Source organism: Nicotiana sylvestris, chromosome 1, assembly GCF_000393655.2.
Source record: "Nicotiana sylvestris chromosome 1, ASM39365v2, whole genome shotgun sequence".
NCBI lineage: Eukaryota > Viridiplantae > Streptophyta > Magnoliopsida > Solanales > Solanaceae > Nicotiana > Nicotiana sylvestris.
The window spans coordinates 790,402-805,472 of record NC_091057.1 but is presented as its reverse complement, the minus strand read 5'-3'; the positions used below and the strand labels follow the sequence as shown (position 1 = coordinate 805,472).

The following is a 15,071-nucleotide window of genomic DNA, read 5'->3' as shown; positions in this document are numbered from 1 at the left end:
TAATGCTAAAAATGAAAAAGAAAAATGATAGGTCCCTATTAGCACAGGCGACTTAACTAGCGTTTGGACATAGATTGAGTTGAAACTTGAAAAAATAATTTTTGAAGTAGTTTTGAAAAATAATTTTTGGAAGTTGAAATTATGTTTGGACATGCATTTTATTTGAAAAAAATTTGAAGTTTTGTGAGTAGGAACTTGATTTTCACCAAAAATCTACCATAAACTAGATTTTGAAAATTTGAAAAATATTTTCAGAAATTTCTCAAAAACAGATCACTAATCTATGGACAAACAATGTTTTCAAAATTTTTGAAAAAAACTTGCCAAAATGTATGGCCAAACGGGGCCTTACTATCCGAGAAATAAAAATAAAAAAAATAAAAGAGGTCACGTCGTCTCCTAAACGACGCCTCTCCAGAATCCAGAGGCGAAAAAAAATGAGAAAAAACGACCAGAAAAATCTTCAGAATTTCTAAAAATGTCAAATTAATTTCACATTTGAATGTCTCCTCTTCTCCCTCTGTATCCCAATCCAACAAAATTGCGGAACAGATCAAAAGGCTTAGGTTTAAGCTTTTTGAAATTCTCAAAAATCAAATCATTCCGCAAAATGGTGGTGCCTTTATTACAGGCACCGGAATTTAGGAAATTAAGGAGATCAGCTTTAATATTGGGCCTCTCCAATGCGCTTATAATAATAATGGGAGCTATTATTGTAATTATTACGCGTTATTCGTGTGGAGAAAAGGATATTGCGCCAGTTTTTGTTATAATGATGGCTAGTTTTGTAAGAATTGGTGCTATGATTGGAACTGGTATTGCTCAACAAGATACTGCTTCTTGTATTTTAACTTCTCAGTCCGATTTGCCTGATTCTCAAGCTGCTATTCGACACCAAAGACGGGTAAAAAATTTAACCTTTTTTATTTTTTATAGTAGTTTTGATTATGTGCAATGGTGAAAAATGCTATTTTTTTTAGTAATATTATGGTATTTGTTTCATTTTATGTGGCGGTGTTTGAGAACATTGGAAATTGAAGTATTAATTTGACATTTTAGGTATGGGAAAAAGTTGGCTTAGGGATTATATTAGTGACAGTGGAAGAAAATGTTGAAGTAGTTAAAAGTTTTGTTTTTATTTAATATAATGATTTCATGAGTTGAATTTAAATGGAAAATTGAGGATTCATATGGCCGATCCCAACTTGTTTGAGACTCAAGCGTAGTTGTTGTCTTTAAGAAGTTTGTTTGATGAAGAGGTTTACATCAACGTTCAGCAATTTTTCATGTGGAACGAGACTTTGAAAGAAATTTGAATGTATTTTTTCATAGCTTTGATCCAAAGAAGAAAGGGATTGTAGAGTTAAGAGGCTTGTACCTACTCGTTTCTTAGGTGATGTTACAAGATTATCACAAAGCTTTACATGAGAGAAGAAAGGTGGTCATTGGATTGAAAGCAGTTTACTTCCACAAAATTCAGTCAATATTTGATCTTGGCTGGGATACAAGAATGTAAAGCTGGTGGCTTTCCTTTAGTATTGCCATACACCTTAAAAGGCTGCTGTAACCAGTTGGCAAGGGCATATGAGGTGACACCTCAAGTCCATAATGGATGATGGTGCCTAGGTGCGTCATTTGGGTAACATAGAAAGAAAGGAATTGCAAGTTTTTCGAAGGAGGATCAGAGGCATCAATTTGTTTGAGTCTAGATGTTCACAGGCTAATAATTTTTGGTGTTCGCTGAAACTTGTGAATGAATTTTGACACTTTTCTGAACTTCATAGACTCTTTGCATATGTAAAGGAGTTATAGTCTTTTACTTTGATGTAGATATTTAGCACATTATTCCTGGTGCTTCTACTGTAAAAAGTACCTTACTTGTATATGATAAAGCATATAATCAGTAACGATTGGAATAAATTAATTATCCATCTCCAACAGCAGTATCAACATCACCACCACCAAGACCCAATACAGATGTGAATCCACGAGTATTCAGAATGTCAGTCGCATGGTGTATGGTTTGATCATAAAATGCATATTACAGCTTGTATTGAATTGTATCATAACTCATATTTTATTAGATATGATAATAATGGCTAAAACTAAACCAAGAAAAGAGAGAATAGAATTCGAATTAAAAGGTTTCTACATGGTTGTTGCTTGTCTATTCCTTTGTATGGTAGTTCCTTGTTGTTCCCTTTTGAAATAGGGGGATTTAAACGGTTGGTTTCCTATTATACAAGAGTATTTTAGAGTAGCTAGTTGATCCTTGAATCTGTTCCATGTAAGCGTCTTAATACAATTGGATGTATCGCCTTCTATACACCTTTATATTTTTTCTCTTACGCAAGGTAGGGTCTGCTTAAAATTTTACCTGAATAATCCCAATTTTATTTGCACACACAGCTGCATTAGACATGCCTAGTATTTATTTTCCAGATCCAGACGTCATAATTAGCCTTTTAGACAGATCTGCTGCTCTTTCTCTTCTCTGGTTTTTAGCATTCACATGTGTATTTATTTTATGTTTGTTGATTTGGACTGTATCTTATGGTTGAAAGAAATGGCACTGTCATCGGAGGGCATCAAGATATTTGAGCATGGGATTTTTTCCTAATATAAAGATTATAATTGCAACATCTAGCCAGACATATGCAACTTTTGTTTATTGTTTACATTCATGATTTAAACAGATTTTAATGCCAGCCTGCTACTTTAGTATATTATTACTTTATTTTGGCAAGACGTATTCATCTGCTGTGATGGGCATGTGATAAAATTATTCTCCTTTACCAAGTATTCTCTACGTGTAAAATCATTAGAGCCCTCTGAAAGACATTTCTTGTTTGTAACATATTTTTGGGTTTTACGTCCTGATGACAGAGGAAATATAGGAGACTGTTATTGTGGACCCGAATTGCCTCAGTAATTACAGTGGTGCAGCTTCTTGGGGCTGTTTTTCTTTTGTTCAGTGTCACAAATCTTTTGCATCGTGATACAACATCAAGCAACTGTTTGAGAGGTGATATGGAATTGTATGCGTGCCTTCTTGAAAATTTTGATCTAATTTCAATATTTTACCTTATCTTCGCTTTTTCATTCTCTTTTATTGCCTGCTTAGTTAAACCCGACTACTATGTTTGTAAATAACACAATTAACCAACATCTTTTTATTTCAGTCATCAAACTGAAAATACTTGTGAAAGTATCTTGCAGGGCTTCTCTCAAATGGTTCATGGTGGCAACGCAACATACTTATTCTTTTTATGGTTATTATTTCTTATGTGGCTCCAGTACAATGTTTTGCTGGAGCCGAGGTCTTGAGATGGAGGTCTTTCTATGCAACAGAAGATAATGCATGGAAGGCACATTATAGGGAGGTATTTGATCATGGCATTCGTGAAGCTTTGTGCTGTCTGGGACGGGTCAAATACTTGTAGGCCTCTCTGCATATGTTGACCACAGGATTTGAATTGTCATTGAGATTGTTTAATCCGCTTTCTTTGTCATTCTGTTTCCTTCATAGGACTGTGCTAGAGGAAGATGAAGTTTGTTCTGTGGCACAGTTACTTGGTGATCTTGTGACTTACCGTGCATCTGGGACAGGTCATTTGGAGCTCTTAGCAGGTTAGTGCCGTTGTAGGGGTCTGTGTTTTACTTTTACGTATTCTTTATTTGGTACATGTAAAGTATACAGTTCACCATTCTATAGAAAGTGTTGAAGAATATGTAGAGTGGTGCAAGACCTTAAAAAATCCTTTTGGATGCCTTTTATACTTGATTGTGGTACATGAAAGGTTCTAAAAAAACAAAGCTGTTGTATTATTGTATTATGTATTCTAACATCTCTTCCAAAATCATGCTGGTTGAACATATATCTGGAGAAGCGTACCCCCAATTTCCAAACTCATGAGGATACCTCTTTAGTTTGTTACGTGCATTCTTGTGCAAGCATATCTGACAGTAGGGATGATAGGGAAACAGAAATGAAATAATCATGGGCTCTACCTCGCTCTCAAACCTTCACTCATCCAAAAAAGGGAAAAGGGACATAGGATTATGTACATTTATCCACAACTAGTTTAGGTCCTTTAGGATGTTTGGGTGCTGCAGTTCTTTCAGAATGTTGCAATTCAGATGTTTGGGCGAATGTTTCAAAAGGGGTATTAATTAAGAAATAGTTATACAAGAAGTCACAAAGTTTCTTGTTGAAAATCAAATGGAAAAGAATAAAAAGGTCATTTGAAAAAATTAGAGATTTTAATCAGAGGGAGCTAAGAGGAGAATTCTTGTTCATTTGACATGATCAAGGTTTTGTGTATTGTTTTGCAATCCTTTTCTTCGGTAATTTCTCCTCCAACATTACAGTAAAAATGGTAGTGATGAATGCTAGAAGTGCTTTTAAGTATTGGATTTGTTTTCTACTTGCTCGATTCGTACTTATTCACTTTGGAAACAAGATTATCTCTTTCTATCAGTAAGGTAAAAGAAAATGATTTCTTCTTGATATTCAGGACTAGCTTTATTGCAGAATCCTCGTTCATTCTCTAAATTGTATGAAGAGTCAATGATCGTACCCATGGAAAGGATGCGCGAGGCTGCTTTCTTTCATCCGTTTGCTGAAGCAGCCTACACGGTATGACAACAAGGCATTTCAATTGACTTGATTTTCGTTCTCCTTATTTTGACGTGGAATGGTCAATTGCAGGGTCTATTACTTGATATAGGAAGAAATCCTGTACTTTTTTCATGTTCATGGCTCTATAGGCAAGGCATTCTTGCTCCCTGGCTATGGAACAGGTAAGACACCTACTGGTATATCTTGGTTGTAGATCAGCAACTTCGGATTGTTAAAGCATGAAGCAGCATTTGCTTTGTAAAGTTGAAAAGAAAGGGTTTCAGTGGAAAAACATAGAAGTTCATTTGGCCGCAAGTCATAAGCTTGGATATGGATGGATTATACATGGGGAAAAATACCATGAAGGGACTCCTCTAGGAATTGACAGGATGTAAGATCTGGAATATGACATAGAAGATGCTCTAAATTTATGAGCAAAAAGGATCGGGAATTTCGTACAAGTTGCCAGAAAATGTGAGTTTAATGTTTTATGGGAGGGACTCGAGCTCTGTACTATGTGGATAGAGGGAGCATGAACGAGGTAGTTTATGCTTTTTCATCCTCACTATCTGGTGAAACAAAGAAATGATGATTCCCTTAAATAGACCATATACAAGCTCCAACTGTGGCTAGTAAAAGAAGTAAGCTTATTCAGATCACCTCGAAGAGCTTTGGCTTAAAGGAACTCTCTGCTTAGACTTTTTAAATCTAAAAGATCAAGATGCTCGTCACTCTTAAGTATCCTAAAAGCAAGTTGGAGTATCAGACATACATACACGGTACGATCCGTGGTGCATGATAACAACTGCTTGCTCCACTCAGGGGACTTCAAATGTGTGTCTAGTCTAGTACTGGTGCCAGCAACTGATTTTATCATAAAAGGATGAATGGAATTACCTAGATTCTTCTAGCTTTCTTGATTTATATTCAGAGATCTGATAATTTAAGATCCAGCACAATCAAATGAAGGTTCCTGCAAAGGATTATTTTCATTAAATCTGCTTCATTGGACAAATCACGAACCCTTATTTTTGTGACACTAAGTTATTTTCAAATTGTTGTTTGATTGTTATCATGGTTACTTGATTCTTCTTTTCTTTTTTGAAATAAAATTCTTTTGATGTAGGCGACCTTTACTCGAAGGTGACAACTGGTGGCGAGGTCATGCAGCAGCCTTCTTGAAACATGTTCATTTGTCAGCACATATGCTCAGAAAAGGGCGTGTTAATCAAGTAAGTCTAGCTTTAGATCTATAGGCTATTTTAAGCTGCTGATATTTTGCAATGACATTCCTAAGCTCTGATCAGTGATCACCTAACCATCCAGCTTTGGTGCTAATAGACTTTAGTGTAATTATTTACTGATTGTACAAGTTACCTTTGTAATATCACCACCAGTTTTTGATAAGAACCAGTTTATCAGGATATTGTGTCCGCTTATCTATTTGGTTGTATGTTTCTAAGGTCATATTGAAACGACGTGATCGCCTTACCATGTGAACTATATTTTTGATTCTAAGTTATTTATAAACCATGTGAGGTCTGAACTGTCAGTTTGTCATTTAAGGCCTGTAATTTCATAAATTTGAATTTCTTTAAGCCTAATTTTGAAAAGCGGCCGCTTGTGTGTGAGGCAATGCAAGTTGAGGGGCAATGCTACTTCACTGAAGTGTATGCTTAGACAGGAGAAGCTCAAGACTTCAAGATAAAAAAACATTGTTTTTGTCTTTAGCAAGCCCATCTCATCGTAAAATGCGGGGAAAGAAGATAAGGCAGGGGTGTTAGATTATCCCGTTTGAGGAGATCGGCGACATTGAACTATAACATAAGTGTTAGGAACACTTCCTACGACTTACCTAGGCCTGCTGTTAGAAGCGTCGCACGAAGTTTGCTCTATGGAATCTGTTATGAGAAGTGGAGAAAAGGTTAACATGATGGAAGAAAAGATATTTAGGGGATATGAGGGTCCTAATCAAGAGCACCTTGTTTAACATACCAACATATTACATGTCTCTCATGTGCACACTTTCTGTTACTGAAAAGAAAGATACCAAAAAAAATTCCTTGTGGGAGTTTGAAGGAGTGGAAGAGTCTTTTGTATAAATTAGTAAACCTTCTTATTTTATGTTCATTCTTCCAGATGACGGAACGGGAAGACCCAGGGATCATCTGTGACATTCCATTAGTACTAGACAGGGGTGTACGCAAAACTTTTTATAAGCGGTGTCGTATTTACATAAATAAAAAAAGTATTATTTAATCTTATTTTACCTCAAGTTGAAAGACTCTGTAGCCTCAAATTTTTAACAAAAAAGCTCCTCAAAGATCTTCAAAAAATATGTCTAGGTACAGATTCGAACCAACGACCTTTACAAGCCCAAATACAAGCTTGACCAGCGGACCAAGAAGCACTATCTTCTAGGAAGCGGTGTTTACTATATATTGCTTTATTTTTGCAGAATATTAGTATAAACATTTAATATTTTTTTCCAGCGATGACATGTTACGAGAATCATGTTTTTGTATGACATTTCTCTTACAAAAAAATGTTCCTTTTATGACGTTTCTTTAACTTTTATGTTTCTCTAGTATGCGGGAATTTCCTCTCCCATTTATTTAATAAAACTTAATACTTCACAAGTGAAAATTTCTAATCCCTTTTTGCTGCTGAGATGGGAATGGAATCTGTCTGAGCAGTAAGAAGTTTAGTAGAGGAATGGACGATATAAAGGCTTCGATTAACATAGTAGTGATTTCCAGGCAACAATTCCTCTACATCCCTCAAAAGTTTGCCATGCCTTTTTTTTTAAATATTGTGAATCAAGTGAAACCATGAGTACTAAAACATGTCTTATTTTGGATTTTTTTTTTTGGCAGAAATAGGTTATGTATATTATTGTTCCTTAGATATTGTCTTGTCATTTTTCTTATCCAGAAAAGAAATATTGTCTTTCATTTCAGAAAAATAATATCTTCTATATCTCTTTTTCAGGGAAAGTGTAAAGCAGCATACTTTATTGTGGTTTTGCATAATGTGAAATCTGTTGTAATTGCTGTGAGGGGAACTGAGACCCCTGAAGACCTCATAACTGATAGTTTAGGCAGGGAATGCTGCCTTACTGAAGGAGAATTAGATAGCCTACTACAGTAATCTCTCTCCCCCTTCCTCCCTTTCTCTCTCTCTCTCTCATTTTGGTCCTTTCTTGTTGCACATGCACATTTACATGCACGCAAATCCGCTTCTGGCATCACTTTCTGACATCCTTTGACTGCCTTCCTTTTACCATTATATTGTTTTCTATCTGTTTTGCATTTCTATCAATGTGTTTTACGTAAGCTAGAGTTCGTTCCTGTAAGCCCGCACTAAAATTCACGTGTCAACGTCAAAATAGAGTTACGCGTGCCGGAGAGCATTGAGTATATTGTTGTTCGTAAATTCTGTAAAAATTTCCAAATAGTTTTAAAAAGGTTTGGATAGGTCCACCCATTGCCTAAAGATCTTGTGTTGGATGTTTAGACTCTTTCATAGTACGGGGAAGGGGGAGGTGTTAGAATCCCAAGTCAGTTAAGTGTATAGGATGTAGTTTCCTTATATAGTCTTAGGTATTGCTCTTGAGCTAACTTTTGGAGTTGAGTTGGGTCCATTGTCCATTTTCTCTATAGAATCAATGTTATATAAAATCCAAATGAGATTCACAATAGTAACACTTCATACTATTCAACCTAAAGCTAAAACCATAGAAAATGAAGGAAAACTGGTCTATAAGCACATAATAGAATTACTGTTTGTTACACTGAGGAACCAGGAAGAGATTGAACATTCGCTGTAGTAATGTGATGTGATTTTCTTTTTGCTTCCATTGCTGCCTAAATTTGCCGTACTTGGTTTCTGCATAGGATCTACGCAGTCAGCACTATTTGATGATTCTCCTGTTTTTTTTCCCCTCTTCTAATACACCATTCTTTTTCAGTGGCAATCATTTTGACTCGTGCATTCGTCAAAGGGTGGTTTCATCCAAACCACACTATGCACACTCAGGAGTAGTTGAGGCCGCACGTGATCTTTACATGCAAGTAGATGGAAATTCTGAAGATGGTATAGTGCATTGTTTTCTGTACTATTTATTTTCCCTGTTTTTCTCTGGAACAATTTTGAAACATTCAATTTTGTACTGTTGTTTCACTTGTACAACTTACAAGCAATCTCTTGCTGTGTTTTGGTGAAAGAACTGGCTAAATGCTGGTATTTGTTTATGACCTGAAATGATTCGTAGCATCTAGTATACTGAGAGTAGTTATTAGTGCTAGAATTACAGGTTGATATGTTTGATAAGGAGTATATGTAGCCAAGGACGTTATAGAAGGTTGTCATCATGCTCCAACAAATTTACCAAGAACTAGAAGTTCTTGTGCACATGGGTATTCCTTTAAAGTCCTGAACTGATGAACACGAGGGAGAATGAAATTGTATAGGGTGGTGGTGGCTGACCATCGTCCATCATTGCTCCTTGAAGACTGTCAAAACGGTATTTCACTGTGAAGATTATCCATCAGTGAAGTTCTACACTGGAAATTTCCTGTCATGCCTGATTGGGAGATTTGACTGTCAAACAGGGTTCCAGAAGCTATTGTAGACTGGGCTTTCTAGCGTGTGGAACCTGATAACAGGCTTGAAGGTGTCTTTGTTTTGATTCCCATTGGAAGCTAAAACTAACAGAGTGCTATGGAATGGGCAGAGGTGGATGAGCGATTTATTCATGATCCTACAACATGTGGGTCTTCTAAAAGTGGCTGTTTAGGCTTGCAAAAGAAGTGTTTTATGGTGATAAGCTTAGTTGGACCCATTCACTTATTGCGTCTGAACTTGTTTTGGCGAGTTGGGAATTTATGCAATGGTTTCTTTGATGTGGAAATTAACACGAGTAACCCGTCATGAGCTAATTACAGCATTATTTCATCTGTCTTGATGTACCCAGTGTCAAATGTGCATGGATGTAGATACTGTATGCAGATTCTAAATGCACTAAGAAATAGAAAACAAGTTGCACTGTCCCATACTTGATATATGCCTACACCCGTATTGAATTCGTATTCATAGATGAGTTTATGTAACATAGGTCAAGAGTTAATTTATCAAGTAAAGGTATGTAATTTTTTGTTGTATGCTAACTGAAGGTGGATACATTTGCTGTAGAACTTGGATTTACTTGATTTGAGCACCAAAATCACCAGGATGCCTACTGATGCCAATGCAGAGATGGATGTGAGTGAGGTGTTGGATACGAGTTGGTCAACGAGTTCCCATAGAAGACGACTGGTAAGGACGAGGGTCCTTCCAGAGAAGATGGCTACCAGTAACGACTATCTCTGAGTTTTGCAGAGATTTACTGTACAAAGAGGATTGGAAAACATGAAAGAACGTTTAAGTTGGGTCCTCCTTTGGCCAAGACCATTGGGCTGAAAAAAAAATGCTGTAATGGATTAATAAGCAATCACATTCGTTTTTCTCCAGCAAGATAGAGGAATGGCTCATAATGGGTCAGACTGCAACATTGCAGTGACTGGTTGAATGTTTAAACACGACGGGACCATGTTTAAACACTTCTAATCAGTCACTTAAGCCCAAGAAGGTGAATCTTTCTTAGGTTAGACTGTATAGAACAACAAGACGGAGAAGAGAATCTGCCCTGTAGTAAATGACTCTTAATATACAATATTAGGAGTTCTAGGCCATGTATAATATGTTAAGTAGTTATTTTTCAATCCAAACACAGTTAATAGTTATTCTCAAACCCAACTTTGAACAAATCGCCGAGGATCTTGGCAATTTTATTTTATTCCTGCTTAATATGGTGTTTTTTTATCCCCTATATTATTTCTTTCAGAATTTCAAACATAATACTGACATAATAAATTTGGCTCTATTCTCTTCTTCCAAGTAAAAGTAAATTTAATGCCTGAAAGTGTACCCTCTATTATCTCTCTAAATACCGACCTATAATGATGTTGGTGATCCTGTTTCAACTTGCTTCGGTATTTTAACATAAAAGATTCATTTTGAAAGGGTTGATGCAAATTTGGTTTTAACTTTTCTTTCGCTATAATTCCAGCTTTAAAGGTAACAAATATCTTCTTACGCTGTCAGAAATAACTTCTATTTTCTGTTCTCTGCATCAGTTCTTGCTCATTCTTCTTGATGTTTTTCACCTATGAAGTGTTATACCATTTGCCACAAATCTAGTTTTATTTATAGAGCTCAAGGTGCTATTACGGATGGCCCACACAGTGTACCGGATTTGTATTCTGATTGACAGGCACCCTACAGTACCCATGTCGGTGCCTCTTATGCTCATTCCTATTAATTGGTTCTGCTAGGCAGTGTGTCATAAATTTCTCTATTTTGCTTCGTACAAGGAAGCTGTGGTTGAGTTGTTTCACCTATTATCAGTTTATTTTTCTTGATTCATATGCTGATTAGTTCAAGAAGATGCTTAGTAGCTGATAACTATCTGCCTCTGATGAGGCCCACATGTAGCTATTGATATATTTTGTTATGAGATAAACTCAAACACGTTCATCATGCAGCGAATTGCTCCTTTATTTCCGCTTTGAATCAATCCCCCACATCTGCTATGATAATTTGTGAATATATGTGCGCTTCGTCTATATCAGGTGGATTTCTCTCGTCATTGCTGGGAGCAGGATGTGAGTGTGAGGGATATGGTGTGCGAATAGTGGGGCATTCCCTTGGAGGAGCTATTGCTGCATTACTAGGAATGAAGGTATGCAATTGTCAGCTAATGAAATGCGTTCTTGGAACTTTTCTTCCATCATGTTTGAGTGCTCTTTGTATAGGACATATATTGCCGTTTTCTTCCCCCAACCCCTTCCCCTTTTGGTATCCAAAGAACAAAAGAAAAAAATATACTGTCGATAATTGTATTGGTTTTGTGTCTGTTTTATTTTTGCTTCATTAAGCATCTGGATTCAGAATAATAGATGAGTATGGTCCAATCAAATTCACTGCTTTGTTTATCTAGCCGATCTACTTTGTTAAAGTCACTTTCTAACTTTGGTAAAGTGTTTTAACTAAATATAGTAATTTGAACTCTTTTTTGTGTTAACAGTTCCAGATTTGTTCAAGCAAAAAAGAATTTTATTGTTATGCTCTCTGGATTCAAAATCTTATGTTGGTGTTGTTAGTGTTGTTGTTTCTGCTTCATTGTCATCTTCCCTTGACCCAGGGGACTATCGGAAATAGCCTCTCTACCTTCAAAGGCAGGGGTAAGGTCTGCATAAACACTAAACCCCCTCTACTCCCTACCCCCCACTTTGTAGGAGTACACTGGGTTTGTTGTTGTTGTTTGTTCTCTGGTTTCAAACCCTAGTTATGTCAAGATATGTGAAGTTCATCTCTGTTCTTCTAATTTTCCTAATGGTCACTTTGATCTCCCAAGGTGCTTGCGTACCTCAATGTATTACCTATAAGTTCTTTGTTTAATTATATTAATTTCTGCAGTTAGTACATCTAGCCTATTTACAAATCAAATTACTATATTTTGCTGAGCAGCTGCGCAAACAATATCCGGATATACACGTCTACACATATGGTGCTCTCCCATGTGTGGGTCTGGTGGTAGCAGATGCTTGTTCAGAATTCATTACCAGGTATTGCCAATGTGTTATTATCTCTGCGACAACTGAGTGTTGCTGCTCATATGCTATAAAATTAACTTCCACCTTTATTGACATCTTTTCAGCATTGTAAACAATGATGAATTTTCAGCGCGCCTTTCAGTAGCATCAATTATGAGACTTCAAGCAGCTGCACTTAGGGCACTATCAGAAGATGGCACTGTTGATATTACAACAATTTTTAAACTTGCTCATCACTTTACTTCACTGAGTGTCTGTCAGAAAAGCATGAACGATGGAGAATCGTCAGTGAATTCTTTGACAGCAATGTCAAGTTGTACGAACGAAATCAACCATAGCCAGCTTGAAAATGGTACTAAGGGACTTTTTTCTTTTTGAATATTCCGTGTTAATACATGTCTCATTTAATCATGTTGTGTTTAGTTAACTGTATTTGTCTGCAGTTTCTCCTATTTGTAGCTATCTCACTTTTTCATGCAAAAATGCTAACTATTTCTGCAGGATTGGTAAAGCACGAACCAGGATCCTCTTTTTTGCATGACATAGACACAGATTTTAGCTCTGATGATAAAACCGGTTCAACTAATTCATCAAATCGTTTCAACAGTCCTTTTAATTGTTCTACTTCTGATTCAAGTCCATTTGGTGATCCTTTAGCCGAATTTATGGAGGCTGTTCCATCTTCTGAACATAAGTCATCATTGAATATCCCAGAATTGTTTTTACCTGGTCTTGTTATCCATATTGTGCCACAGAAGGACGGCCTTCATAAACCATTGTGGAAACGCTGGAGAACTTGGGAGAGAAGCTGCAGGTATAGGGCCTATGTTGCAAAAAGAGAAGCATTCAAAGATATAATAGTATCGCCATACATGTTCCTGGACCATCTACCTTGGAGGTATTTGAGTTAGCATTCTTTTTGCAAATAGATGTTTTCATAGACATACTAATATCTACTTCATCAGATGTCAGAATGCATTGGAAAATATACTGAAGACCGGAAACGTTCAAACTCCAGATGATGCATCTGAAATTGTGTGATTGCCGACAGTAAGGTCAGTTGTCACATCGTTAACTTTGTAGTCCTTGATGTGTTCTTCTTAATGGTTTATCCGTCTCTTGTACTTCGATTGTATTTTCTCAAAGAGAATGCCAGTTCACTCTACTTGGTTCTGAACAAACATCATCTTACTAATCTGGCAACCTAGGTATTATTGGAAAGTACTGATTTATAGATATGACCAGGACAATTAAATGAGCAAGCATTTACTTTCAAAGGGTGTAACAGATCAACAGAAGCATGTCTATTGTCACTTTTCCAGAGAAGATTCGACATTATATCGCTTATCATTGTTTCCAATATATTCCTTAAATGCGATGTATAATATCCTTGCATAAGTTGTTGTTTGTATTAGATGAATCACAACCTCAGAAGAATCGTACCTAGAACTGCGTCGCAACGAGTCAGTTGAATCATTTTATGTAATTGTATAAGCACTTTTGTGATTACTGCCGAACGATTCCTTAATTTCTGTGAGGTTTCAGTTAAAAGTGACCGATCTTGTCATCTCTTTTCTTTTTAACTGTGAAAGGACGAAGAAACTTTTAGAGAAGGGCATCTGAATAGCACAAAGTATGGATTTATTCATTATAATCTATGTCGTATAAGTTGATAGAAAATATGAAATGACAACAAAACTTTGAAAATTCATCTCACGTGTTAGTTATACGTTATTACAACAATAACGAAGCCAGTGAAATTTCACAAATGGAGTCTGGGAAGAGTAGTGTGTGTGCAAACCTTACCCCTATCTTGTGAAGGTGGGGAGGTTGTTTCCGATAGATTCTTGGCTTAGGAAAAGCATAGTCACAACATTGTTGAAAAGAGATACAGTAATGAAGAAGCCATGGAAAAGCAGTACAAGATGCAAGAGCAATAACAAGATAATAAAATAACCGAAGCAAAAAAAAAAAAACTTAGTAGTGATAGAAATCTACTTACAAGCAAATGCGAGAATAATATTAATGCTATAGACTCAATTATCTATTAATCCTCTATCCTAATTATCCACTTTCACACCCTTCTATTAAGAGTCATGTCCTCGGTAAGCTGCAGATGTGCCATGTCCTGCCTTATCACTTCCACCCATACTTTTTTGGCCTGTCTGTACCTATCCTCAAACACGCCATGGCAAACCTCTCATACCTTCTTTGGTGTTAGTTATGCGTTACTTAAAAAAATTATATCAAAGAAAACCTCTTGACCAATAGATTCTAACAATGTAAATCTCTTTTCATGATATAAAATAAATAATTTCCATTGAACTTTTTAGAATGTGATTATTTCCAAAAATAGTTAAAGTATCACATAATTTCAAAAATTCATATCTCACTCGTTTTAATTTCCTCTATGGGTGATATGTCACAAAAATGATACCAGGAAGCCACTTTTAGGGTTGCTGTATAAAGCATATATAAGCAGTGTTTGCAAACTACTACTTCTTCTTCAAAGAGCAAATAAAGCTCTATTATTTAATATAGGGGTGTCAAATGGGCGGGTTGGGTCAATTTTGGGCGGGTTAAAATGGGTTGAGTTAATAATTGGGCAGGTCAAATGACCCGCCCAAAAGTTACTTGGGCTGAGATGGGTTGGGTCAAGATGAGTTAAAATTCGGGTCATAACCTAACCCGCCCAACTCTTATTAAACTTTAATTAATATGTGCTATTTTCTTATAAATTGTATAATTACTAAATAAGGCTTTTTTGCTTTTGTTATGGTCATATTTAAAATATT

At 36.2% G+C, this 15,071-nt stretch overlaps 1 protein-coding gene across 4 annotated transcripts; it reads left to right on the top strand.

The window, feature by feature from the left end:
* Positions 1-397: 397 nt before the first annotated feature.
* Positions 398-13,843, top strand: LOC104244562 (uncharacterized). Of its 4 annotated transcripts, none has more exons than XM_009800009.2 (15): positions 398-904; positions 2,887-3,025; positions 3,220-3,439; positions 3,530-3,630; positions 4,518-4,639; positions 4,712-4,803; positions 5,748-5,853; positions 7,613-7,767; positions 8,592-8,716; positions 11,293-11,402; positions 12,191-12,288; positions 12,381-12,628; positions 12,778-13,174; positions 13,242-13,331; positions 13,522-13,843. In XM_009800009.2, the coding sequence occupies exons 1-14, from the start codon at positions 503-505 to the stop codon at positions 13,315-13,317; spliced, it is 2,391 nt and encodes a 796-aa protein (XP_009798311.1). In that variant the 5' UTR covers positions 398-502; the 3' UTR covers positions 13,318-13,331; positions 13,522-13,843. The 4 variants fall into 4 exon arrangements, with proteins under 4 accessions (XP_009798311.1, XP_009798312.1, XP_009798310.1 ...); XM_009800010.2 differs by having other exon boundaries at positions 13,485-13,843; XM_009800008.2 differs by having other exon boundaries at positions 13,242-13,843.
* The last annotated feature ends 1,228 nt before the right edge of the window (positions 13,844-15,071 follow it).

What these genes read in the sequence shown, in the direction of transcription:
- LOC104244562 (XM_009800009.2), top strand. Translation starts at nt 503, where the DNA reads ATGTCTCCTCTTCTCCCTCTGTATCCCAATCCAACAAAATTGCGGAAC. An exon ending in CTGCATTACTAGGAATGAAG is followed by an intron (nt 11,403 to 12,190) that starts GTATGCAATTGT and finishes TTTGCTGAGCAG; the next exon opens with CTGCGCAAACAATATCCGGA. An exon ending in TGTTCAGAATTCATTACCAG is followed by an intron (nt 12,289 to 12,380) that starts GTATTGCCAATG and finishes ACATCTTTTCAG; the next exon opens with CATTGTAAACAATGATGAAT.